At 47.0% G+C, this 27,413-nt stretch overlaps 1 protein-coding gene and 1 long non-coding RNA gene across 5 annotated transcripts; both read left to right on the forward strand.

The window, feature by feature from the left end:
• Positions 1-891: 891 nt before the first annotated feature.
• On the forward strand, positions 892-22,504 carry TRPV2 (transient receptor potential cation channel subfamily V member 2). 4 transcript variants are annotated; one of them, XM_079135280.1, is made up of 15 exons: positions 892-1,180; positions 2,555-2,849; positions 5,605-5,738; positions 7,307-7,597; positions 8,186-8,484; positions 11,708-11,881; positions 12,320-12,475; positions 13,052-13,150; positions 14,446-14,516; positions 15,031-15,196; positions 17,147-17,213; positions 17,318-17,646; positions 19,156-19,283; positions 20,115-20,194; positions 22,020-22,504. In XM_079135280.1, the coding sequence occupies exons 2-15, from the start codon at positions 2,662-2,664 to the stop codon at positions 22,112-22,114; spliced, it is 2,277 nt and encodes a 758-aa protein (XP_078991406.1). In that variant the 5' UTR covers positions 892-1,180; positions 2,555-2,661; the 3' UTR covers positions 22,115-22,504. The 4 variants fall into 4 exon arrangements, with proteins under 4 accessions (XP_078991406.1, XP_078991407.1, XP_078991408.1 ...); XM_079135281.1 differs by having other exon boundaries at positions 13,055-13,150; XM_079135282.1 differs by lacking the exons at positions 14,446-14,516; positions 15,031-15,196.
• Positions 22,505-24,463: 1,959 nt separating this feature from the next.
• LOC306656488 lies at positions 24,464-26,564 on the forward strand. Its single transcript, XR_013762519.1, has 3 exons — positions 24,464-25,083; positions 25,518-25,555; positions 25,780-26,564. It is a non-coding gene; the product is annotated as an uncharacterized lncRNA (long non-coding RNA).
• Positions 26,565-27,413: the final 849 nt, after the last annotated feature.

The raw sequence follows: 27,413 nt of genomic DNA on the forward strand, positions 1-27,413 counted from the left end.
GATCCTCCTACCTGAGTCTCTGAGTTGATTGCGCTTTTTTTTTTTTTTTTTTTTTTTTTTTTTTGTACTGGGGATTGAACCCAGGGCCTTGTGCTTGCAAGGCAAGCACTCTACCAGCTCGATCGCGCTTATTTTTAACGGATTACTTCAATCACTGGAATAATGATGGATGAGAACTAGAGTGAAGTAGTGAGACCAGTTTGGCGGGGGCTGTAGTTTCACAGGAAAGAGAAGATGTTGATTTAGATTAGATAGAAAGACACATTTTTGAGATAAAGCTGGGGCAGGGAGTTGAGAGTGAGGGAGAGGAAGGAGTCCAAAGATTCTTCAGCTGGTGGCTGTGTTTTTGAGCCCCAGGATTGAACCCAGAGCAGAGCAGGGCAAGGAATGTGGGTCCTACATGTTAGTCTCTCTGTCTCCACCTGTTGGCTGGTTCTGTAAGTGCCTTTAAGAGGGAGAAACTCAGGAAGAATTATGGGGTCCTAAGGTTGGGGGCAAGTCCCTAGAAGGTGGGAAGTGCCTCTATACTGCTCGCAGGATAAATGGGGCCTCATTCCCAGAGACATCTATTGGGCTGGGCCTCTCCTCTCCCTGAAGCCGTTCACATCAGCTTTCTCTCCACTGCTGATGGATCAACCAAGACTCAGTTATGAGCCACACGGCTACAGTAAGGTACCTGGTAGTGGGAAAAGGCAGAAGGTAGATGTCAGTGTAGTGGGGCAAGAATCCCTTTCTCCAGATCAGCTTCAACCAAAGACAAGGCCCGAGCATCCAAGGCCTGCCTCGGATTCTCCCCCCTCCCACCTGGGGCTTCAGAACAAGACAGTGGCGGCGGGGGAGGGGACGGACCGTGGGGGCGGGGCGTGTGTCCCTAGAGTAGGGTGTGGCCAGTGGTCCAGATGGTCAGTCTTTGCTGGCCAGCGGGTCCTGATAGGGGAGAGCTAAATCCCCACTCCCCACTGTGCTGCTTGGATAGCCGGGCGGGCTGAGGGTGATCGTAACGCCCTAGCTGGAGCTCAGAGCTCGGAGCTGAGTGGGGTGGTTCCTGCCGCTCCTCCGCTGTCAGCCCCGGCCGCCCCTCCCGTCTTCACTTCCTCTTGCAGCCCCCACCGCCCAGGAGACTCAGGGATCCCAGCCGTCCGCTGCCAGCCGCCGCCACGCCCTTGCTTCAGCTTGCGGGGTAAGTTGGTGGGCAATTCCGGGGAGGTAGGAGGGAGCCGGGCCCCAAGCCTGACAATGAGGTGGGGAAGCCTAAGTGAGGACAGTTCGAAGCCAGGGTTTATGTGGGGCTGCCTCTCCGTGGACCTCCAGACCTCTTCCTCTGCTACCAGTGTGTATGGGGTCCAGGAGGTGAAACGGGGCTGCACAGACAGCTCTTACTGCTTGGGCTTAGTAATGTGGGTTGCAGGGTGGCTAGACTAGGAAGACAGAATGAACCAGGATTTTGGGGGGACATAAGCTAGGCTGCTTGGTTTGTGGCCAGGGTAAGATGCTGGTGTGGGCAGAAAGATGGAGGGTCATAACTACAAGTGGAGGCTGCCAGACAGGCCCTGGCCTTCCCTGGCTACGCTGGGGAAAAGCCCCATTCAGGTCCTAGAAGACACTGGGAGCCCAAAACTGTCTGGGAGTGGGCCCATGCCCTGTAAGCAACCAGCCCTGTCCCCTTTCCTTTTGGGGCCTACTCTTCTCTGCTTCCTCTCCACTGCCTCCTACATACTTCCTTCACTGCTGTCTTCTGACCCAGCTCTGATTCTTTTCCATTCTTTCTATTTTTGCCCACTGGGGGCCAGGGGCTCCTGGACCCTGACTGGCACCCCAGCCCTCACCATGTGATAGAGGCTGTGGTTTCAGTTTTCCTGTGAGGGTGATATGGCGCTGTCAGCTGACCTCCCCAAGCCCAGCCCAGTTGGGAAGGCCCAGAAAGCTTATCAACTAAGAAAGAGCTTTCCACCCCACTCTGAAGCCCCTAGAAAGATGATATTCTGTGCTCTCAGACATGAGTCAAATCGAAAGCATAGATGCACCCTGAAAGAATCTGAGAACTGAAGAGGAACGTCATGGTACAGAGTGAGAGGGTTTTAGACCTGGCTCTGCCAATAACTGATGACCTGGAGAAAGGTACTTCCTCTTCTGAGTCTCAGTTTCCCTTGGCAACAAATTAGGGGTTTGATGTACCTGTGGCCTTCCCCTTGGTTTTCCCAGAACTCTTCCCTTCTGTGCTCCATCCCAGAAATGTCACTTTTATCTGTGGCGAATATCGTCCACTGGTAAGATATTGTGTAGAGAAAGGGTTGTGGCCTCTCAGATGTTGTGAAGTCTCAAAGAGAAGTTGGGAACAGCTATGGGCCTTTTTGTGGGACAGCGTCAAAGAGGCAGCCATGCTGAGTCCCTGTTCTTCCCCTGTTCCAGCACTGGGGTCATCCTCACACCACAGGGCTCCCCACTCCCCCCACCCTCTTCCCTTCTCCTTTCCCACTCACTTCCCCTCTTACAGGGCTGAACTCTTGCATGGTAGATCTACAAACTCTCAACTTCTAAACATCTCCTTCTGCAGGCCCCAACCAGACTAAACTAGAACCAGGGCTGCGAGGAAAAAGGGACCCCTGACATCTCCATCTCCACAAAGGTTCCAGTTGGGCTGAGCAGCTTCTTCCCTTTAGGATGACCTCGCCCTCCAGCCCTCCAGCTTTCAGGCTAGAAACATCAGATGGAAACCAAGAAGATGGTGCTGAGGTTGACAAAGGAAAGCATGGGCCTCCCCCCATGGAGTCACCATTCCAGGGCGAGGACCGGAACTTCTCCCCTCAGATAAAAGTGAACCTCAACTACCGAAAGCAAGCGTATGATAGGTGAGGCAACAGATGCGGATGGGACAAGGTGGGGGCCCACTCATCTTCTGCAGGGCACCCCAAGTCAGACTCAGTGGCCAGCCCAGCACCAGTACCTCTTCTGTACAGCCTGATTCTGATGGCTCCTGGGCCCCATAGGCCGACTCCACTCTGTTCTCTGAGGTTTGCCATTCCCACCACCCTTCCTTCTCCTGTCCCCCCTACTTTTTAAATATTTTTAGCTGTAGATGGACACAATACCTTTATTTTATTTATTTCTTTATGTGATGCTGAGGTTCAAACCCAGAGCCTCACAAGTGCAAGGCAAGCGTTCTACCACTGAGCTACTTACAACTCCAGCCCCGCCCACTTTTCTGGTACTAGGGATTGAACCCAGGGGTGTTCTACCACCAAGCTACGTTCCCAGACCTTTTTATTTTATTTTTAAAAGATTTTTAAAGATGTTGACAGACCTTTATTTTATTCATTTATTTATATGTGGTGCTGAGAATTGAACCCAGTGCCTCACGCATGCTAGGCAAGCGCTCTACCACTGAGCCACAACCTCAGCCCCAAACTTTTTATTTTTTATTTTGAGACAGGGTCTGGCTAAGTTAAGAAGGAGGCTGGTCTCAAACTTGTGATCTTCCTGCCTCAGCTTCCCAAGTTGCTGGGATTATAGGCATGCATCTCCACACCTGGCCACCTTCCTAATTCTTGGTCTTCTGCTCTCTGAGATTATCTTTTTTCTTCATAGGGACACATTCTTCCAGCTCCAAAGTACTTAACCTAGCCATTCAATCCCCCCCTTTTTTTTGTGCCCCAACCCCCAACCCTGTCATGGAACCTGTGGGATATATTAGGATCTGCACTTCATCCTGGGACAGAGGCAAGGATATCTGGAAGTGTCCCAAGCACTCCTTGGTTCTGTCCCAAGAATGAAGCTGTCACCAGGGGATGTGGACATTGGGGATTGAGGATGATGTGTTTCTGTGCTTTGATTTGCCTGTGATCTCTCTACAATTTAGACCGTAAGTTCAGGGGTCCTGCTTCCAGTTCTGCCATAACCCTTAGAGTGAGTTTTACCCCATGAGACTGAAAAATCCACATGGGCCAGGCAAGACTGCCAGGAAAACCCCCTCTTCCCTCTTTATGCCTAAGGTGTGACCAATAGCCTTGCCCTCCCAGGCTAGAGCCCCTGTGCTGTTTGTGCTGGAGGATCATGATCAAATTCAGCACCAGCACAGGAGAGGATAACTGGGAGACTTCTGAAGTAGTGTCGCTGGCCTGATAGAGACAGAGTGGGCCCCCAATGCCCTTTGGAACCTCAATCTATGCCCTCTGAGCTTCTCTACCCTGTGATGCCACTCTGGTGGCAGGAAATGCTTTGTCCAAAGGGTCATTTTTGCAAACCAGACTGTCCACAGGACTCTCAAGTCAGCAGTGGAGTCATTATGGCCATGTTGTGGCTATGTGATCTGCTGTGTGGATGATAGACATTGGACCAGGATGAGGCAGAGTGCAGCTTCCTAGTGTTGAGGAGGCAGAGGCTGGCTCTAATAACATCATAACTATAAGGCTGAAAATGTGACAGATTCCAACAATCTTATTCATCAGAGAATCATGGATCCTTACTGGCTTGACTCATTCCAGGAAACGTTAAGGTGTGACTTGAGGGTTCCTAAAGCATCAAGTAGCTCCTTCTGCTTTGGTTATTACTTCATATCTTCTGGTATGGTTTCAGGGGCTTCAAAGGTAACCTGGCCCTTGTAAATATGGACATGGCCCAGGAGTGGGGTGCCCTATGCCCTTTCCCCTTCTCTGTCAATAGACTGCTAGATTCTGATGAAGTAAGAAGCTCCTTTGGGGCATGTAGGAGAGATTTCCCAGAAGTGTGGCTTCTTAGTAATAGCGTCTGATACTCTTGTAGTGCTGGGTCCATATGTTACTCTGACCATTTCTGGAAGCCTCCTGTTGACTAGCCTAAACTCTCTCTGGAGGTCCAGAATCAGGGAACATTATTAGATAACCCCTGTGAGAGTCCTGGCTCTGCACTGTATGACTTTGGACAAGTTACTTTACTTCCTTGATTGTCTAATGGAGAAAAGAGTGATTCCTTGTCCTTCTAGAAACTTCCCCGTTTTTCTTTCTTTCTTGTTTTTTTTTTAAACTTATAGGGCTGGAATGAGGATTAAAGGTACATAATACTTTAAAATTAGTCAATAGGTAGTTTCTGAGAGGAGGAGGGAGCTTTTCTCCATTCCTTCTTCATTTTTATTTTGCGGTGCTGGGGATGGAATCTGGGGCCTTATGCATGCTAGACAAGCACTCTGTCACTCAGCCACATCCCCAGACCCTTCTCCATTTCTTCATCAAGGTCACTAGTGCATGAAGCCACCATCAGTCTTTAGGTACCTCCTGAGACCCTGTCCAGAACTGTACAAAAGTTCTAGGGTCACCATAAGGTGTGTGTGCTAAAAGATTCTGTAGGAAACATCAGTGTGCTTGGCAGATGATACACATTTCATGCTGAAAATGATCAGTGATGATTCGAGTCATGCGGGTGCAGTGGATTAATGCCTGGACAGCAACCCCCTTCCTGGGACCCTGAGCAGTTGGGTTCACCTTGGTCTGCCTTAGAAGGCAGAGGCCATCAGAAGGGCTCCTATTCAACCTGGGGTGAGCAGTGTTTACAAGACTCCCTGGATTGGGAGTATTTCTGGTGGAGGGAAAATGGCCCTTCTTCAGGAAGTATTGTGAATTGCATTCCCCACAGCCAGCCAGACCCAAACCGCTTTGACCGTGATCGACTCTTCCGCGTGGTCTCCCGAGGTGTCCCTGAGGACCTGGCTGGGCTGCCAGAGTACCTGAACCGGACCAGCAAGTACCTCACTGACTCAGAGTATACAGGTAGACCCTGCCCTGTGGCAACCTTTCAGCTCTGGTGTCCTGTGGGCTGAGAGCTGGACTGAATGAGTGGGCCTGGACCATGATCAGGATCAGAGAGGGGAGTGTTCTTCACAGCTCTGCTAGAATGGCTGCAGAGGGCCCTGCAACTAGAACTGACTGAAGATAGGCCCCTAGGCAGTCCTGGCCATACCTCCTGCTTTCACCCATTCCACTAGGCTCCCAACCTGTCTTTGCCACTTAAGTCCATTTCAGTGGCTAAGTGAATACTCAAAGCTCTATCTCTCCCTCTTTTTAAAAGAACAGTATTGTTGGGATGTATAATACACATACCATACACTTCCCCTGCTGCAGAGCATCTTTTCTCAATGTCTGAATATCTTTATTGTTTGAACTGATTAGAAAAATGACACATGTGAACTCTAGAAGATTTGGACAGTAAGGAAATTTATGAAGTCAAGGGTAAAAATAGCTTGTCATCCTGGGTCCCCATTAATGGTTTAGGGTATATGTTTTCAGACTTTCTTAGAACATTAGGTATATGTTCACATAAATGGGGCATTGTCACATTCACATATGCTAATTTGTAATGTGTTCCTGACATACTTAATGCATCTTATATGTCTTGTAGCACTTCCCATTTCAGTAAATCGCTCAGTCTGTTGACTACAGAATGAGTTTTCCATTGTGTAGATTAATCATAATTTAGTTAACTAATTTCTTTTTGATGGCAATTTAGGTCATTTATAGTTTTCGCCTCAACTTCCAGTGTGCCAAGCCCTCTGATGCTAATCACTTTATTTATATTATTCCTTTGGATCCTTACAGTAACCCCCAATATTCCCATTTTTCAAAGAGAAAAACAGGTTGAGGCCAAGCGACTTGCTGGTGGATACAGAGCCATTAAATGGGGAGATCACTTACAAATTTTGCTCTGAATGTTCTCATATACTATGTTACATTTGTGATGAGTTATGTCTTAGAAACTTTTGTAATCATATCTGTTGATTTTAATACCTGTTGCCTAGAGTTTTTTTTTTTTTTTTTTTTTTTTTGCTTGTTTGTTTGATTTGACCAAGGATTGAACCCAGGGGCGCTTAACCACTGAGTTACATCCCTAGCCCTTTTTATAGTAGTTTTTAAATATTTTTTTTAGTTGTAGGTGGACACAATACCTTTATTTTATTTTTATGTGGTGCTGAGGGGGCCTCATGTGTGCTAGGTGAGCATACTATCACGCAGGCACAACCCCTATAATACTTTTTTGAGACAGTGTCTTACTAAGTTGCTCAGGGCCTCGGTAAGTTGCTGAGGCTGGCTTTGAACTTGTGATCATCCTGCCTCAGTCTCCAGTGCTGCTGGGATTACAGGCATGTGCCACCGCGCCGGGCTTACATGGAGTCTTAAAACCCTGCTCCATGGTTATGCTCCCACCAGTAGTATATAGAAATAATCTTTTTTTATCCTCCCATGGGGTACTTTGGAGCCTGGGCTTGCTGCACTATTGGCAGGCAGCCCAGCTGCTCCAGTTCTGAGCACTGTGGGCCTCTTCCCCTCCCTTTTTCCCACAGAGGGCTCCACAGGGAAGACATGTCTGATGAAGGCTGTGCTGAACCTTCAGGAGGGGGTCAATGCTTGCATCTTGCCATTGCTGCAAATTGATAGAGACTCTGGAAATCCCCAGCCTCTGGTTAATGCCCAGTGCACGGATGAGTACTATCGAGGCCACAGTGCCCTGCATATTGCCATCGAGAAGAGGAGCCTGCAGTGTGTGAAGCTCCTGGTGGAGAATGGGGCAAATGTGCATGCCCGTGCCTGTGGCCACTTCTTCCAGAAGAGACAGGGAACTTGCTTCTATTTCGGTGAGTGAATCTTTCTTGGATACACCAAGGTATGGAGGAGGCAAGTCCTTGTTCAAGTTCACACAGTTAGTGTGTGGCAGGGCAGGGCTGGCACTTAAACCCACATCTGCCTGACCCTTCAAACCACTAGGCTCTCTGCAAAAGCAATTTGTCTTAAGAGATATTATTTTATCCACATTTGGCTGAGGAGGCTCAGCATGCACCCAAGCCCAGACAGGGAGGGTAGGGGAATGCTAGAATTGACCTGTGACAAGACTTGACTGAGGGATCTGGGGATGTAGCTCAGTGGTAGAGTGCATGCTTAGTATTCAGTAAAGTTGTGGGTTTGATCCCAAGCACTTCCAAAAGGAAAAAAAAAAAAAAAAAAAAAAGATTTCATCAATCTGAATTAAGTGACAATATTCTGGGTTCTTGAAAAGAATAGTGTAAGAGGCAGGAGAGATGGGGACCTTAGTTGGGTGACCCGTTTTATACCTTTATGTGGTAATGAAGCCTGACCTGATCCAAGGAGGCCTGGCCTTTTGTCTGAGGAGCAGGAGGAATGGAAGCTGAGAGGCCTGAGGCCCAAGCTGCCCCCTCTGCCCACAGGTGAGCTGCCCCTGTCTCTGGCTGCATGCACAAAGCAATGGGATGTGGTGACCTACCTCCTGGAGAACTTGCACCAGCCTGCTAGCCTGCAGGCAACCGACTCCCTAGGCAACACAGTCCTACATGCCCTGGTGATGATTGCAGACAACTCTGAAGAGAACAGTGCACTGGTGATCCGCATGTATGATGGGCTTCTCCAAGCAGGCGCCCGCCTCTGCCCCACTGTGCAGCTTGAGGACATTTGCAACTTAGAGGGTCTCACACCCCTGAAGTTGGCTGCCAAGGAGGGTAAAATTGAGGTAAGCTGCTGTCCCCTTCCCTGTCCCTTTATTTCCTGGCAGCAGCAGGACTCAATCAGAAACTTCTGTGGAGAGAGCCTGAGTGGTAGACTAGAGCATTGGTTTTTCTACTTTTCAATAAAATATTCCTGTTAATAAGAACAATTTCAGTATGAACCTTAGTGTTAGTCAGTTTACCGTCACTGGGACAAAATGCCTAAGAAAATCTCCTTAAATGGTGGAAATATTTATTTTGGTTCACAGTTTCAGAAGTTTCAGTCCCTGGTTGCTTGGCCCTGTTACTTTGGGAAAGGTAGAACATCATGATAGAAAGGAAATGGTGGAGGGGCTGGGGTTGTGGTTCCGTGGTAGAGCATTTGTCTAGCATGTCTGAAGCGCTGGGTTCAATCCCCAGCAACACATAAAAAAAAAAAAAATAAACAAAATAAAGGTTTGTGTCCATCTACAAAAAAAATTAAAAAAATAAAAATATTAAAAAAGAAAGCATATGGTATAGCAAAGCTGCTCATCTCATGGTGATTTGGGAAGCAAAGCGAGAGGAGGGACCAGGGACCCAGAATCCACTTCAAGGGTCTCCAGTGACCTTCTTCCTCACAGTAGGCCCACCTTCCAAAATTTCCACCCTCCAAATAGCACCACCAGTTGGTGACAAAACCTTTACTACATGAGACTGGGGGACATTTAAGATCCAAATCATAACAACCTTCAATGTATGTTTTTAATTATACCTTATACATAGAGCAGCCAGTCAATAAATTGCATTTACAACATAGGAATATTTTTAGTTGTTTGGGTTTCTCTCTTTTTCTTTTCTTCTGAAGTACTGGGGTCTTGCACATGCTAGGCAAGTACTCTACACTGATCTACACCTCCAACCCTGGGTTTCTTTTCTTTCTTTTCTTTTGGTACCAGGGATTGAACCCAGGGGTGCTTAACCACTGAACAGTATTCCCAAATCCCCAACTTGAAAATAAAAATTTGAAACAGGGTCTTGCTAAATTGCTCAGGATCTCACTGAGTTACTGGGAGGTTTTGAATCTGCGATTCTCCTGCCTTAGCCCTCCAGGCCTCTGGGATTATAGGCATGAGCCACTGGGCCCAGCTCCCAATCCTGGATTTCCTATTAGGAGACAGTCTTTGCATATCCTTTGCCTATTTTGCTATTAGATTTACTATTATGTTTTCTTCATATTGATTGGTAACTGTTCTTTATAATGGATTTAGTATTTTGTCTGTTATAGTGCTTGCAATCTTTCCTCCCAGATTTTTTTTTTTAAGAAAAATTTATGGTGAGTTTTTTTGCAATCCAGAACATTAAGAGTTTTATATATATATAGTTGGGCATGGTGCACATGCTTGTAGATCCACCTACCTGGGAAGTTAGATGGGAGGATCACTTGAGTCCATGAGTTAAATATCACCCATCTTGGGCAACATAGTGAGACCCAGTTTCAAAAAATAAAATAAGAATTGGGAAATAGCTCAGTGGTAGAGTACTTTTCTAGTGTGCACAGGTGCACAAGGCCTTGGGGTTCAATCTCCGATACCACAAAAATAAATTATGTCTGTAAGTATAATTAAGGTTTTTTAAGTTTTACTATTGCTTAATTCCTTCTCCAGATTTTGTATAATACAATTATTATATCATTAAATTATGTATAATGTATATAATTATATGTGATTGTTATGGGAAATTGTTATATAATTTTATATTGTTATAATTAACATAGTTGTATATGTACAAATTATATATATAATAGCATATCCATATTTGCATTTTCTTCTAGACATTTGCAGTTCCATTTTTTTTTTTTGGTACTGGAGATTTAACTCAGGGGCAATTTACCACTGAGCTATATCCCGTTTTTTATTTTTCATTTTGAGTCTGAGTCTTACTAAGTTGCATAGAGCCTTGCTAAATTGCTGAGGCTGGCCTTGATTATGATCCTCCTGTTTCAGTCTCCCCAGATGCTGGAATTGTAGGCATGCACCACTGTGTCCAGCTGTAGCTCGATTTTTAATGCTTAAAATTTGATTTATCTAAGATTTCTTTTTGGTAGAAGTAGTAAGCATGATCCACCTGAACCTCTCCTTTCTTTTTTCTTTTTCCTTTTCTTTTTTCTTTTTTAGCTTATTAGTATCTGAACTTTATGGTCACAGCTCTGGCTTTGTGGGCATGTAACCTATGCAGTGACACAGCGTTGACACTTAGAAAGACAGGATTTTTTAAAGGTTAAAATAAATATATCTTAGTGTGGTTGTTCAGTCCTGTAATCCCAGTGATTCAGGAGACTCAAAAGTTCAAAGTCAGCCTCAATAATTTAGCAAGACCCTGTCTCAAAATAAAAAATAAAAAAAGGGTTTAAATATGTTCAGTGGTTAAGAGGCACCCCCTCAAAAAAGATAAAAATAAACTTTTTTTTTTTTTGGTACTGGTGGTTGAACCCAGGTTTGCTCTATCACCAATTACTTCTCCAGTCCTTTTTTATTTTTATTTTTTTATTTTGAGACAGGGTCTTACTAAGTTGCCCACGCTGGCCTCAAATGTGGGATCCTCCTGTGCCTTAGTCTTCTGACTAGCTGGGATTACTGTAAATTGAAGTTTTAACACTTTTTTCCTGTCCTCCACATTTCCCGGAGCGCCTGCTGGGGTGTGTGCAACTAACTTTGTTGTCTAGAGGCGTGGCCCTCCAATCTGTAGCCTCTTTCCCCGATTCCTCATTTGTGAAATCAAAATTATTTCTTAACAGTTCATGTGAGGCACCCCTTTCTATTCTGTTGAAAGTTGTGTACTCTGACCACAGAAGTGCATACACTTGTATATGTAATATACATATACATGTATATGTACATCAGTAGTCTCTGATTTCAAGAGGTCTTGAGCCCCCAGATTAGGGGTTCTCTGTCATCTGAGGAGTCCAGGAAAGAGGGACAGGAGGGAGGAAGGAAGAGCCATGTTGACTGGCTGGCAGGCCTGCATATATGTGGAAGAGTGGGCATGAGAGTTGTCCTGTGGCTGAGCAGGCATAATGTGTGGAAGAGCTAAGACACACAAGGACACATGTCTGGAGGGCCAGAAGGGCTGGGGTAGAGGCAGGTGGGAAGGAGCCATTTGGGGATTCCGGGGGGTGTGGGAGCCTGCTCTGCACCTCTGCTGATGGTGAACATCTCTGCAGAGTGCTGATTGTGGGTCCAGCAGGAAGCTCATGTGGCTGTTCTGCAGATTTTCAGGCACATCCTGCAGCGGGAGTTCTCAGGACTGTGCCAGCCCCTTTCCCGAAAGTTCACTGAGTGGTGCTATGGTCCTGTTCGGGTGTCACTGTATGACCTGGCCTCTGTGGACAGCTGGGAGGAGAACTCAGTGCTGGAGATCATTGCCTTTCACTGCAGAAGCCCGGTGAGCCCATGGGGGTGTGGGTGTGCCTAAAGGGCCTGGTCCAAGTCAGGGCTGCCTGATGGACCATGCTTGCCCTATTCTTGTGCAAGTGGGGTTGTAGCTGCACACCCTGACTCTTGCCGTCAGGCCTGCACTTATTCCATACTTTTAGTCCTACCCAACATGGGGATCAGGACAAGGTCCTCTGGCAACTATTGAAGTCTCTCTTGTTGACCAGCACTTGCTCTGGATTGGAGATCAGGCGGGTTGGGGTGGAGGCAGGTGGGGAATGAATATTTGGGACTCCCAGGTGATGTGGGAGCCCCACTCTGATCCCACATCCATTTCCTTTGGCCCTTACATGGAGCCTGACATGAAGTGGAGACCCTATCTATACCTGCTATCTGTCTATCCCCTGTCTCTGCCTATACCCATAGCTCTCTTTTTTTCCCATCCCAGCACCGACACCGCATGGTGGTTTTGGAGCCACTGAACAAACTGCTGCAGGCAAAATGGGATTTGCTCATCCCCCGGTTCTTTTTCAACTTCCTGTGTTACCTGGTCTACATGTTGGTCTTCACTGCTGTGGCTTACCACCAGCCTGCTCTGGAGAAGGCAAGGGCGTGGAGGGGGATGTTCTGAGGGAAGCCTGCTTGAAACAAGACTGGAGGAAGATGGGGCCGGGACCACTGTCCACAGCCTATAAAGGATAACACTGAGGCTTAGGCAATTTGAGGGATATACCCAAGCTCTATGGAGGTCAGCCTCTTAATACTAACAACAATAATAGTAGTGAATACTTATCCAGTGCTCACCATATGTGAGACTGTATTCTAAGTGACTGACATGTTTAACTAATGAATGCTCACAACAACTCTCAGGGATGGCAGATTATTAACATTCTCATTTGGGGAAAGGGAGGCACAGAGAGGTTCAGTAATTTCCCCAAGTTCACACAGAGTGTAAGTGGTGGAGACAGGATCTGAAACCAGACAGTCTGATTCCAAACCCCACATTTATAACCACTATACAATGTGCCTCTCAAGTGACTAGAATCCAGGGGTCCTTGGTTGGAGCCCATGTTCCCTCTGCTGCTCTGAGTGACCTCTTCATAGCGCAGGCTCAGAATGGTCTGTCAGCTGCTAGGGAGAGAATCCAGGTCCTAGGTGCTATCAGTGTGTGTGTCTTCAGCAGGCCTTCCTCCCACTGAAAGCGACAGCCGGAAACTCCATGCTGCTGCTGGGCCACATCTTGATCCTGCTTGGGGGAATCTACCTCCTCTTGGGCCAGGTGAGAGCTCCTGCCCATCTCCCTACCCTATGTGACTATCATATCCAGTCCTATTCAGAACAACCAGGCTTACCTCAGTAGAGGGCTGCAGGTTCTGGTTTTGTCTTCTGGGGCCCTGGTGCTTTTCCTGTTATGCTTTTTGGGCTAAGGGAAGAATAGCAGATAGCTCTTATGGTTTCTTGGTGTTGAAGGCTCTGCTTCCCTGGGAATCAAACTGAAAGCCCCTGCTCCCTCAGCTGGCTGAGGCATTCCTCACTTGGGTAGGAAGACTGATGGCAGGTGGGGCTCAGTTCAACCCCTGCAGTAGGATAGCTTTAGTCAGAAATGCTGCAAGCTTGCAGGAGTCAGGCTGAACCCCAGACCTAGGACCCTCTCTGAGTTGGCAGAACAAAGGCATCAAACCCAGGTTGGCTGGAGTACAGAGTGCTCCCCAGAAGGCTGGGGGTGGGAGAAGAAGCTCTCCTCCTCTCCACATGGGCTCCTCATCTAGATTCACGAGCATCAGGAAGCCTCTAGAATTGTTTAGGTGTCTACAAGTGGCTACACTTCTTTTTCTTCCTTTTTTTTTTTTTTTTTTTTTGGTGTTACTGGGGATTGAACCCAGGGGTGCTCTATGACTGAGCTATATCCCTAACCCTTTTTATTTTTTGAGACAGGGTCACTCTAAGTTGCTGAGGCAGGCCTTGAACTTGTGATTCTCCTACTTCAGCCTTCCTTCCAAGTAACTGGAAAGCATACACCACTGTGTTCAGATGGATATATATATATATATATAATTTTTTTTTTGTACTGGGAATTTAACCCAGGAGTGCTTAACCACTGAGCCACATCCCCATCCATGACCCTTTATATTTTTCATTTTGAGACAGGGTCTTACTAAGTTGCTGAGGCTGTTCTCAAACTTATGATCCTCTTGCCTCATACTCCCAAGATGCTGGGATTACAGGTGTGTGCCACTGTGCCCGGCTACTTATATATTTTTTGAGATGGGGGTCTCATTATGTTACCCATGCTGGCCTCAAACTCCTGGGCTCAAACAATGCTCCTGCCTCAGCTTCCCATATATATAGTTGCACAATACCATGCTCAGCTTGGCTACTCTTTTTAGTAAGAGAAGGATTCATGAATCCCCTCAAAGTCAAAGCTACTTCCTTAACCACCAAGGTGGTGCTAGTTAGGTTCCCACAACAGGGTGAGTGGCACAAGTGGGGAGCTGGGATCCAGGCTCTGAGGGGCAGCCAGATTGTGTCTGTGCCTGGAGAGTAAGTTTCACATCTCTCTGTTTTCCTCCATAGCTGTGGTACTTCTGGCGCCGCCGTCTGTTCATCTGGATCTCCTTTGTGGACAGTTACTTTGAAATTCTCTTGTATGTGGGGATCTCGCTCTCCTCTGTCCCCCCACCTCTCTAGGTCTCTGAGGCCTGGGAGAGGCTGTTGTGGCAGAAGGTACCAGGCTGTCATTAGAGGACACAGGAGCCCAGGAAGTTCCTAACATGGCTGAACTTGGGAGTCCTGATTGCCATCCAGTGGAGACTCCTTTGTGCTCCCCTCTTTGTAGATGATGATTGTGATTTTTACCTTTACTGAACCCTCATTATTTACCCATGGATCCCCGATTCTTTCCTTGTAGTGTCTCACTTAATCCTCACAGACACTCTATGGATAGGTGCCATTGTTATGCCCATCTTACAGGGGAAGGAACTGAAGCCCACAGAGGCTTAATAACTTGCCCAAAAGGGAGGCCATGTCCTGATTGGGTTTAGTCCCGAATGAATGGCAGCCTGTGGTGGGAGAGGCAGTGGTGGTTAGTGCTGGCCAGTGGGAGTTGGGGGAATATTACCAAATGGCCCAGAAGGTGACCCAGACCTTGCCCCCATATAGTCTGGTCCAGGCCCTGCTCACGGTGCTGTCCCAGGTGCTGTGTTTCATGGCCATCGAGTGGTACCTGCCCCTACTTGTGTCCTCACTGGTTCTGGGCTGGCTGAACCTGCTTTACTATACACGTGGCTTCCAGCACACAGGCATCTACAGCGTCATGATCCAGAAGGTGAGAGAAAGGTAACCCAGGTGCAGCCAGACTGGACAAAGCTGGACACCACAGCCAGTGGGACTCCCATTGTCCCCAGCAGCCAGGAACCTTCTTCTACAGCTAACCTGGGAAGAAGAGGGGATGAGTGTGTCTGCCTGTGAGTTGTTCACTCAGACCTCTCTGAATGTCACCTTAAGTAAGGGCATGAATATTTGGACGTACCTGCTTCCATCTACATACACACACATGCACACATGTGTGTTTGGAGGTATTTACACATGGGCACATGTATTCTTTTTATTGAAGGAACAGAGAATATGCACATTCACTCTTCTGTGTATCTGTGCCCTAGGACATGAGGGCATCTGCATGTCCATTCATTTATTCCCCAAATATTCAGGGGGTACTTGCTATAGGTCAGGCCCTGCTCTGCAGCATGTTGAAAATACATCAGTGAACAAACCAGGCAAGTTGTTGCTCTTCTGAAGCTGACATTCCAGTAGGGGAAATGAAAACACTACAAAAATGATCTCAACTGAGAATGTTGCAACTGCTAGATTGTGCGAAGGAAATATGTAGGATACTGTGACAGAAAATGGGGAATAGAGGATGCTTCAGAGAGTTATGGCTTCTCTCAAGAGGTAATGGTGAAATGGAGACCTGAAAGTGTGATTCAGTCACCAGTGTTGAGGATCCTTCGTAGAGAAAAACAAAGGAGAAGGCAATGAGAGTGCTTGAGTCAGAGCCAGGAGTTGGGAGAGTGAGGCAGAGTAAAGGAAGAGTTAGCAGGGAGGTAGGAGCCAGGGGCTTTGTCTAGGGGCTTTGTTCACGGGAAGCGATTTGAAGCTCCCAGAGTGTTTTTTGTTGTTGTTTTTTTTTTTTAGTGGATGGAATCTAGGGCCTTGCACATACTAGACAGGCACTCTACCACTGAACTACATTCCTATCGTTTTTCATTTTATATTGAGATAGGGTCTCATTAAGTTGCTGAGGGTCTTGCTAATTTGTCCAGACTGGCCTTGAATTTGTGATCTCCTCCTGCCTCAGCCTCCCAAGTAGCAGGATTACAGGCATACACTACTATGCTTGGTTCATTTTAATTCTTTTTCTTTCTTTCTTTCTTTTTTTGGTATGAGGGATTGAATCCAGGGGCGCTTAACGACTGAGTCACATCCCCAGCCCTTTTTATTTTTATTTTGAGAAAAGGTCTCGCTAAATTGTGTAGGCCCTGACTAAGTTGTCGAGACTAGCTTTGAACTTGCAGTTCTCCTGCGTAGCCTCCTGAGTAGTTGGAATTACAGGTGTGCCCCACTACACCCGACTCATTTTAACCATTTTTAAGTATACAGTTCTGTGGCATTTGGTACATTCACACTGTTGGGTAGTCATTACCACCATCCATCTCCAGGACTCTCCCATCTTCCCAAACTGAAACTCAATGCTCATTAAACACTAATTCCCCCATTCCCTCCTTCTCCTGGGTCCTGGCAAACATCCTAAGTGGAATCATTCAATTCTTTTTGGTACATGTATACTTAGAAGTAGAATTTCTGGGTCATATGATAATTATTTTTTTTAATATTTTTAGTTGTAGATGGACATAATACCTTCATTTTATTTAATTTTATGTGGTGCTGAGGATTGAACCCAGTGCCTCACATGTGCTAGGCAAGTGATCTATCACTGAGCTATAGCCCCAGTCCCTCATATGATAATTCTATGTTTAATTTTTTGGTGCTGAAGGATTTCTAGAAGGAAAATGATTTGACCTGTGGCAGATTTTTAAAAGACCCTTCTGCTCAGTGTGGCTTCACAGGGCCTGTATATGCATATACATATGTGTGTGTGTGTCTCTGTGTGTGTGTGTGGTAGTGCGTTTTATACATGGGAACCATGTTTGTGGGGTCTGGGTTCATATGCAGTAAATGGCCCATTGACCCAGCCCATCTCCTGGCTTGTGTGTTCCAGGTCATCCTGAGGGACCTACTCCGTTTCCTTCTGGTCTACTTAGTCTTCCTTTTCGGCTTTGCTGTAGGTAAAGGTCCTTTCTGGTCCCCACCTCTCCCCTGCCCTCCCTGCACACATTCAGGCTGCTGGCTGGTCTCCCAGGCTGAGGATCCCTCTCCCACTCTCCCACAGCCCTGGTGAGCCTAAGCCGGGAGGCCCGGGGCCCTGGAGCCCCTGAAGGAAACAATGCCACTGAGGTAGCTCAGCCTGCGACAGAACAGGAGGATGAGGCAGCCCCATACAGGGGCATCTTGGATGCCTCATTGGAGCTCTTCAAGTTCACCATAGGCATGGGTGAGCTGGCTTTCCAGGAACAGCTGCGCTTCCGCGGGGTGGTGCTGTTGCTGCTGCTGGCCTATGTGCTGCTCACCTACGTCCTTCTACTCAACATGCTCATCGCTCTCATGAGTGAGACCGTCAACAACGTTGCCACCGATAGCTGGAGCATTTGGAAGCTGCAGGTGCCACCACTGAGACTCCCCCCACCCCTGCTAAGCTCTGCATCCTTGCTGAGGGGTTCCCAGGACCTGGCTGAGTTTGGTCCATCCCACTGGGGGCTGTCCAGGGCCCTGTACCTAAATGAGTGGGCCAAGCTCAGCAGGACCAACTTCTGGACTCCCTCATCCATTCCTTCCTTAGTAAGGTTGTTGTGAGGATCAGATAAGTTCATAGACAAAGTGCTCAGGAATAGTGCCGAGTACCTAGTGGGTGGTCAATGTATTATTCATTATTATCATTAGCGTTATCATTATTATTATCTAATATTTCTTTTCTTTTTCTTTTTTTGATACCGAGAATTGAACCCAGGAGTGCTCTACCACTGAACTATATCCTTAGTCTTCCCCCCCCCCTTTGGTACCAGGGATTAAACCCAGGGGCACTTAACCATTGAGCCACATTCTCCAGCCCTTTTTATTTTATTTTATTTTATTTTATTTTTAAGTTTTGAAACAGTCTCACTAAGTTGCTTAGGGTCTCGCTAAATTGCAGAGACTGGCTTTGAACTTACAATCCTCCTGCCTTAGCCTCCAGAGTTGCTGGGATTATAGGTGTGCTCCACCACACCCAGCTCAGTCTTTTTTTTAATTAATTTTTTTTCTTTTAAATTTTGAGGCAGAGTCTTATTTAGTTGTGGAGGGTATCCCTAAGTTCCTGAGGTTGACCTTGGATTTGTGACTCTCCCGCCTCAGCCCCACAAATTGGTGGATTATAGGTGTGTGCCACCATGCCCAGCATTAACTAGTATTTCTTGAGTGCCTGTTATTAGTAGGGCTAGGCACAAGTTGTAGGTGGTACACACAGAGCAGAGAATAAGACAACACCTAGCCCTCATGGAGCCCCCATTCTGTGCTCCTCGTAGGTAAAGTGGGGCCAGTTTGGTGGTGGTGGGGTAGTCAAGATATAAAATCCTGGGGCAGGTCCAGCAGGGGAAAACTGTGGGGCTGATATGTCACCCGCCTATTGTGGAAGCAATATATGAATTTGATCAGAGAAAGGATTGGAGGGTATTGAGGGGCTGGTGCAAACCCTTACCCAGGAGGCCACTTCTCTGTTGCCATGGGGCAAGTTCCTTCTTTCTTTAACCTGGTGTCCTCACCTGCAAAGCTCTGTGCCCCATGTGACTCATGGGTGTCAGTTGTAGGCACAAGTGTGGGGTAGAGCAGAGGAAGTTCTATATCTAATGGCATGAAAATCTGGAGTCTGAAATGACATAAGAACAAGTCATTTTCTAGCACTTATGTGTTGACTTCACAACCAGCATCCAAGGTGCATTATCTTTGGTCTACAAATCGGAAAACAGATTCAGAGAAGTAATCAGGCATTGGAGCTGGATTTGAATCCATGTGCTTAATGGGCTTTGGGTTATACTGTAAATTGCTGTGGGGTATCTTCCTGTTCCCCTTGCCCTGTGTATCTTTCCCTCCAGTCAGTATCCCAGGCCGCTCTTCTGATGCATTCATTATTTCTAGAAAGCCATCTCTGTCTTGGAGATGGAGAATGGCTACTGGTGGTGCAGGAGGAAGAAGCAACGGGCAGGTGTGCTGCTGACAGTTGGCACCAGGCCAGATGGTAGCCCTGATGAACGCTGGTGCTTCAGGTGAGTGAGGTGGGCAGGGGAGGTGGAAGCCTTGTTAACCCAGGAATCCTTAGGGCTCACTTGCAAGCCAGAAGACAGCTGCCAGTAGCCATGTCTGGTGGGAGAGACAAGCCCAAGGAATGCCAGGGGACTGCATCTGGTCAGGTGGGATCAGGGATGCTAGATCTCACAGTCCCCAGGTTGCCACTGCCTGTGGTTCTGCCTGTCTGGCCATCTAACTTTCCCAGTGGCTTATACTGAAGGTCCTTCCCTGGTGACTTCTGGCTGGGGTTACAAACACACAACCCTTCCCCAGCTGGGCTGCTCTGTGCCCCTCCCTCAATTCTTCCAATCTGATCTTGGAGATGTAATCCTTACCTTGGAGAACAAACCCTTTCACACTCAGGGAAGACTGGAGTGTCAGGAGAGGGAAACTAGAGACAAACGCATAATTGAATGGGTGGATAGGATGAAGGTTTTATGTCTGAGAAACAGCCACAAAAGGGCCCCAGAACCCGGAGCACAAAGACACACCTGATCTCAATTCCTTTTGAATTGCTTTGGGCAAACCAGGCTGCTGTGAATATCTGGAAAGGAGGGATGCCTGTTCCTCCGTGTGGGCACCTAGTCCTGGGGACTGAATCTGGTAGCTGCAAGGATAGGGCTCCTGGTGGGATGTGGATGGCCCAGTGCCCTAAAGAGAAGGGTAGAGAAACCTCATCCTCCTCACTGTCCTGTATCCATGAAAGTGTCTCCATAGTCCACCCACTTAGGGGGTTCAGTCCCTCTCTGGGGCAAAGCGGGCTGAACCACTGGCTTCCCAGAGCTTTAGAATTGCTCTGTTGCCTGCAGGGTAGAGGAAGTGAACTGGGCTGCATGGGAGCAGACACTGTCCACAGTGCGCGAGGAACCATCTGAGGGCGGTGCCCCTGGTGAGTAGATGTGGGACTGGAGCCCCTGCCCTGGGGCATGTGCATGTGTACATCTGCTGGGCCATACAGCCATAGAGAGTCTGGGCTGGGACCCCGAGGCCTCCTCCATGGCTGCTCTACAGCTGCACCCCATGCCTGCTCCTCCCTTAGCATGGTGCATCTCCTTTCTTCTCTGCTTCCTTTCCCTTGCTAGCCTGTTTTCAGGCCGTCTGGGGAAACCTCTGAGCTTTTAGTGTTTCCTCCAGCCCAGCCTTCTCCGTGACTCACCTCCAGCCTACTCATTCCCATTTTCTCTTCCTATTGGAGTTGTAATTTGCCCATTCAGTTGGTCATTAAAGCTCTGCTCCCTGTCATACTTGGGTTTAGCCTGAGTACCCAACGGGGGCACAAGTTAGGAAGAGCACAATGGCATCTCCCTGAGCTCTTGGGGCACTTCCCAGTATGGCAGGCCAGCTTTGCTGAGCTTTCTCCTACTACATCCTCTTTTACCTTTTACCTTCTGCAGGAGAAGCCACTTCCTTTGCCTCGCCTTATCTCTGTGGTGTTCATCCTCTCTGTTCTAGTATAGGATGATTCCTCCCATTCCCACCCAACTGACTTGACACCGAGATGGACTGCTTCCTCCCACCTCAGAGGCCTGTTCTGAGGATTAACTCTCTCTACAGCCTATACTTTCTTTCTGGAACTTTTGAGAGCTCTCACCTTATCTTCTGTTAACTCAGTTTCTCTCCTTTCTTCTTTTCTTTTCTGAAAAATGTCACCTGCTTGTACCTGTCACCCAAACACCCCCATCGCAAACAGCCCCCTTGAGTCTCCCAAAAGCCTTATTGTAGGGAGGCTCTTCTGGCTTCCTTTTGACTCAAAGCCTGCTGGTTTCCCAGCTCCTTGCCCTCACATGCCATTACACTCTCTTTGCTGCTCCCTTCCTTCATTTCAATACCAAGACTCTGAGAGTCACTTTGCCCTTCATCTTGCCCCAAACACTCCACACCTCACCGTCTGCTGTCAACGCCAACTTGACATCCTCAGTAGGAATAGCCTTGGGGCTGCCTTATTAGGCCACTCTCCACATACAGGTGGGAGGCCTCACAGGTCTCTACCCATTCTCCCCTATATTGACTCACTCATCTGTAGTCCTTGATCTTTCAGGTAGAAGCTCACCCCTGTGCCTCTGCCCCTCATTTATCCTGCTTCTGCTCCACGGCATTGTGGCCCAGCCTACAACCTGACATTCAGACAAGTCTTTCTCTTTCAGGTTTACTTCCTGCCATTCCTACTAATGTAGACAAAACTTCACATGGCTCATACTAAACAATATCTCCCATGGTCTGGAGGGCCACACTCTTCAATGTTGAGGCCAAAGCCCAGGGCTGTTGTCTAATCTATTCCCCACACCTCTGTCCATGTGGCAACACTGCAGCATTCCTTCTTCTTTGCTTCCCTTGGCTCTTGTCTCTGTTGGAAGTGTTTGTCTGCCCCTCTGGGTGTCTAAACCCATCATCATCCCTACAGAATGTGCCTCCTCTCGCCTCTGAGCTTCGTAAGCACCTAAACCATTTCTGTCCTGCTCTTTAGCATATCTCACATGTTCTTATTTTTGACACATGGTCTGTCACCTTTAAGCTTCTAGGGGGAGGACTCTGACTGGCAAATGACAGGAGTTCAGGAAATGCTTATGGAAGGAAGGAGGCAGGGAGAGGGACTTCAGGACTGTCCCTAGGGTGTGATGGACTTTCATAGCTGAGGCCCCTTCCCATTCCCTGGCACCTGCCTCGTGAGGACAGACCCAGGGGCCAAGCCACAGTGTTCCCTTTCTGTTTTATAGGTTCCATGAAGAACCCTATTCTGGCTTCCCAACCTGGAGAGGATTATGAATCAGAGGAAGACCATCTGCCTCTTCAGGTGCTTCAGTCCCACTGATGGTCCAGATGCAGCAGGAGGCCAGCAAGATAGAGTGAAGAATCTTTCCAGCCACTCATGCTTGCTCTGGGGAGCTTTAATTTTGTTGGCAAATATAAACATATTTTTTTCACAACCAACTCTTCTGGAAACATTATTAGAGCAAAGTTGCGGGGACCTTTGGTCAAGTAACATCTGCATGTCTCTATGTATATGCCTCTGGGTATGGGGCTAGGCTGATCCCAGTTTTACTTGGACACAGAAATCCTTAGTTACCCACTTCTGCCCTCAGTCCTGGGACTGTTCTCTTCTTTGGGGCAGGCTGCTGGCTGAGGTGCTATGCCTGCTGTCATGGCAGCCACACACATCCCCCTTCTTCCACCAGACACCCATTAAATTCACTTCTAAGATGTCTGATAGTTTCCTTTGAGCTTTTTGGCTTAGTTCAGGCTCAGAATCATTGCTTTCTCACCCACATGATCTTCATGCTCAATTCCATTCCTTAGATCTTTCTAAGACCCAAGACGAACATGTCATCCCTGCGCTCTACAGGCCTGAGAGGTTCCCCAGTGTCTACAGAACGCTGTCACAGGCATCCTCAGCCTTCCAAGCCTTTGCCTAAGTATTTTCAGACACCTCTTCCCCATAATCCTGCTGCCTGCAGGAGAATGTGGTGAAGTTAGTATTTTCACCAAATTCCTCATGCAGGTTGATGGACCTCCTGTTTGATCCCTTGACTTGGTTGTTGCTAGAAGTCTCCCTCTCTTTCCCTCTCCATTTAAATCCTATACTTATTTCTGAGACTAGCTCAAAAGTTGCTGTCTCATGATTGCCTTCTCAGTTTTTTCCAGTCAAAACGAATTGTTCTTCCTTTGTATAGTTTATGTACTAAATAACAAAATGGGTATATAGGGGATTGTTTTTTTTTTTTTTTTGGTGCTGGGGATAAAGTCCAGCATCTCATGCATGCTACAGTGTTTTACTCGAGCTATATCCCGAGTCCGGGTGCTGAATATTTTTTAAGTAGGAGAACAATGAACACGTTCACATGCCGAGGGAGGGTTTTCCACTGCCCACGAGATGGGATCTGATGGAGTCTCTGAGGAATCATGAAGGGGAAGAAGGGAAGGATCTTCACCGCAGAAGGCAGGAGGGGATGGATCCAGATACCTCTACTTGCTCCCTAAAGGTAATTCTAAAAGAAGACTGATGAGGGCTGTCAGGGGTTTGAAACACTGTGAATATTCTGAAATTGTGGAAAGAGCAGACTGGCCTGCTTATTAGATTGAAGAGCAGCTATTGTTTCTGAACGCTTGCGGTGTGCCCTGGCTCTGTAGTTTCAAGTGTTATTTCATGTGATCTTTAAAAGTACATCATGGGGTGCTCGTGTCTTCACTTCCCACACCAACAATCGTAACCTCACAGCGGAGGAGTAATTTGCTCAGGATTACGTAGCTAACTGGGGGCGATGCAGGACTAAAGGCCCGGATTTAGGACGGGCAATTCTCCACTTCAATCTCCGCGCAGACGCGGCGAGCGCGGCGTTACCCAGAATTCTCGGCGCCGTGGAAGAGACCACTAGTTCAAGGGTACGGGGGAAGTCTGGGAGGCGTCTGTAGTGTTAAATGGGCTGGAAGTTCCTGAATCTTTGCCATCTCACCCTCTTATGTGAGGAATGAGATATTCTGAAATCTTAAGATCTGTGGACAGTGCAGGTTCGATCTTTTCACTATAGATCTTGTGGAGGTAGGGTGTTCTTTTGTGTGGGTTTGGGTGTTGGCGGCAGGAATGAAAAGAGCTAGAGCCTTTTTGTTTTTTAAGAAAGATGTTTCTGGGAAGGTTAGTGGAAGGGGCGGCTGTTGTAACAGCGTTTCTCCGCGTCGCCTGTGTCCACGTGAGCTTTGTGGCTGACGCTGCGGCCGCGTGTTGGGCATCTCGCTGAGCAGAATCCGGCCGCCGTGGACCGAAGGTCGCGGATCGCGTTTTTCAGGCAGGGCCATCGCGGCAGGTGCCTGGGGTCCGCAAAATTAAGAAACCCGGAACCCCGGCCCGCCATGAGGAGTGTGCAAACATGAGGAAACTGGGTAAGTTGGGGTCAGCCTGCAGCTTGTAATAACTATATACGGACGGATTTTAATGGGACCATGAGGGAGATATCCTTGACTGTTCTGATGATACTGGTAATAGGAAGTGCCGTCAGAAACGATAACTGACGAGATTTATACTCATCTGACTGCAGTCGCAGAAACCGCAGTGGTTTAGTTGAATATTACTGCTAGAATTTGCCCTCAATTTCTGCCCTTTTCTCATATTTTCAGATGGCCGATTTAATACAGAATATTGAAGGGAGCGGCCTACCATAAGGTAAGACGTAGTCTGGGTAGTGGTTAACGCGTAACTAAATTGTAACTTACCTTAAGCATTAAAGTTGGCGTTTTAGTTTTGTACATTTAACATTATGGAGCGTTTCGCTGCATTATGTGGAACCTCAGAAGCTGGAGATGGCTGCATTTAAACTGAATCTGTGTAGGAACTTGTTTTTTAACTCAGGGATGATATATTACTGAGCTACATCCCTAGCCTTTTTAAATTTTGAGACAGGGTCTAAATGGCCCATGCTGGCCTTTGAACGTAGTGTTCCTCCTTTATCCTCCACCATAGCTGAGATTGTAGTTGTGGGCCACCTTGTCCTGTTCTAGTTGTTTTTTAAGGCAATGTTAACTTTGTTTTAGGCAAGGTACAGGTTTCTAGAGCAGTATTGAATTGTGAGGTGCTTGACTGCTCTGATGAAATCACTAATAGGAAGTGCCGTCAGAAGCGATAACTGACGATAACTACTCCTGGCTGACTGCAGTCAACAAGACCTAACTAGTTGCAGGTGCCCAGGATAAAGTTGGTCTGAACTGTGACAATTGCTGTATTCACCTAGGTTGCAAAAGGATCACCTGCAGCTTGAATATTGGGAGCCTGCAACATTGGCCTTTCATGAAGTAAGTTTTTACTTCTGTAGAGGTTAGTGGTTGAGAATGGCAGATATTGGCAGTTCCGAACTAATCTAGTGTATCAGTATAGCTCTTGACCTTTATTGACAATATCCTGGAGATACTGGTTATGGTTCATGAGAATGGTGGAACAGAATGGTATGCATAGCCAGAAAGGGGTTCTCTTTTATCTGTATAGTTTTCTTCATTTGTCAGAAGGAACAATAATCTTGTTTGGGAAGTTTAAAATGTGACTAATTTGAGTTACAGTCCCCAGAGAAGCTAATTAGGACTTACAGAATTCAGTAATTTTACAAAAATCTCTCTTCTGTAAGGGCTTTTGTTAGGATGAACTTAATTTATATGTTAGTACTCAGGCTATAAGAAATGTCTCTCCTGTGGTCTGACTTGGGTGCTTTTTTTGCCTTCTCCATTTCCCTCAGGTTTCAGACCTGGTTGCAGCACTTCAGCCCAGGGTGAGGTAAGCCTTGATTGACACAAATTACCTTATTAGAATGACTAAGCAGCTACTTGTTAAAATTAACTTGAAAAGGGGTATCAAATGATGAAATCACCCAAAATAGCTGGAATTACCGGCAGATTGGTAGTGGTGAACCTACGGTTTTCTGAAGATATCTTTTCTCTTGTGAATGAGTGTTGTCAACTGGAGCAGAAAAGTACGATTAAAATTTAGTTTCTTTGCAGGCTGTATCCCCCATAGGATGGTCAGTTCCAGGGATCATTAACCACCATTAATTTGGATTCTGGAAACGTAAACGGCTTCAACATTTGGAAACATGCTCATCTTATGTATCAGGCTGTTCTCAACAGAGTCAAGATTATCTGGCAGCTTTATCTAGGACAGGCCTGTTTGGTGTTCTTCCCTGCCCAACAAGAGCTTCTATACCTTTTAATAAATTTTTATGTGTACAAATTAGTTGCTCTTATATTGGGTGAGATCTTTAAGCTGGAAACTGTTATCTTGCTTCAATGTGATGTCTGTAATTACCTTCAACTAGTACCATAATAAACAACAGTCTTTGGTGTCGGTTCTTAAAAATGCATACTTGAAGAAAAAGTTAAATTTTACTTTTATCAGGTATTACTTGAGCTTGTAAACTTCTGGTCAGTCTAGGCTGTTTTTTCCACTTAACAACTAGACTTTGAGGGCAAAAATTCCAGAGCATTTTAAGGCACCCACACTTGATTCCAGCCAATCCCTGCTGCCTCTAGTCCTTGGAGCATTTTGATCATGACTTGGCTGTACATAACCATCTAAAACCCTTAAGCCCATAGTCTAATTGCCTTTCTAGGTATAATCTTGTCTATCTGCCTGGAGGTCAGGGGCCAATTCTAGCTAGTGCCAGTCTTGTAAGGCTTTGCTTCCCTGTGCTTGTGTTTGCCTCAGTATTGTGGTTTAATCTGGTTTTAAGAATGATTGGCTCCCAGTCTCTCTGTGGGTCTAGGGGTTACTTCTGTTTAAAAACTTTTTTTTTTTTTTCAACTGGTAGGGCCTTTTGGCCAGGAGTACAGGGGAAGTGGACAACCTTGTTTGAGGAGGCTTCTAGGTATTTATAACAGCTTTCTTGGTAAGTGCCATAGTTTCAGCTTCAAGGTCCCAAGAATGTCTTCACAGATTAGGAGGCTGAAGCCAGAGTCTCAAGTGGTAGACAAGTAACTGCTACTGAGCAACACTCTTTTTGGTCAGGCTCTCAAGTCTGTAATTGCTCAGCCTCTAAGTAGCTGGGATTACAGGTGTGTGTCACCCTGCTAAGAACCAGGATATCTGGTAGCTTTTCCCATGCATGCCTGTGCACAGGCACTTGTCACTGCAGTATGCTCTAAATATCTTAAGCTGTAAGAGCTAGTTTTAGCAGGTCCCTAGAGTCATGGAGGCTGAAACTTGGGTCTGAGGCCCAGCAAGAAAAGAACCTTCCTTGCTACCTTGCTTAGCATAGGTAAGAACTAGGCTTCAACCTCAGCTGGACATTTAACGTCTGGATAGAATTTGCTCCTCTCTAGGACAAGGTTAATGCAGAACTGGGAAATCCTGGGTTAGACGGCAGGGGCCTTTCTGGGGAAAGCTGTTGGCTCAAAGCTTCCATCTCCAAGCCATATGCTTGTTCCAAATCTGAGGCCAAGGGTTGAGCTGAAGGGTAATGAGCCTTGAGCCAGGGGTGGATAAGTTCTTGGGAGCCAGAAGGCAGATGCTGGGATTTATAAGAGATTCAAAGGACCAGAGGGAAATGGTACATTGATCCCCCTTTCCCAGGTGCTAGGGTCTGCTCTTCTGTCTGGAGAGGCTGCTGTAGCCTGAGCCTCCTGATGGGAGGAGCTCC

This window comes from Sciurus vulgaris (assembly GCF_902686455.1).
Source record: "Sciurus vulgaris genome assembly, chromosome: 3".
Classification (NCBI taxonomy): domain Eukaryota; kingdom Metazoa; phylum Chordata; class Mammalia; order Rodentia; family Sciuridae; genus Sciurus; species Sciurus vulgaris.

Coding starts and splice junctions, on each gene's coding strand:
- TRPV2 (XM_079135280.1), top strand. CDS start 2,662: ATGACCTCGCCCTCCAGCCCTCCAGCTTTCAGGCTAGAAACATCAGAT. Junction 14,517..15,030: donor AGTTACTTTGAAATTCTCTT/GTATGTGGGGAT, acceptor GCCCCCATATAG/TCTGGTCCAGGCCCTGCTCA. Junction 17,214..17,317: donor CCTTTTCGGCTTTGCTGTAG/GTAAAGGTCCTT, acceptor ACTCTCCCACAG/CCCTGGTGAGCCTAAGCCGG.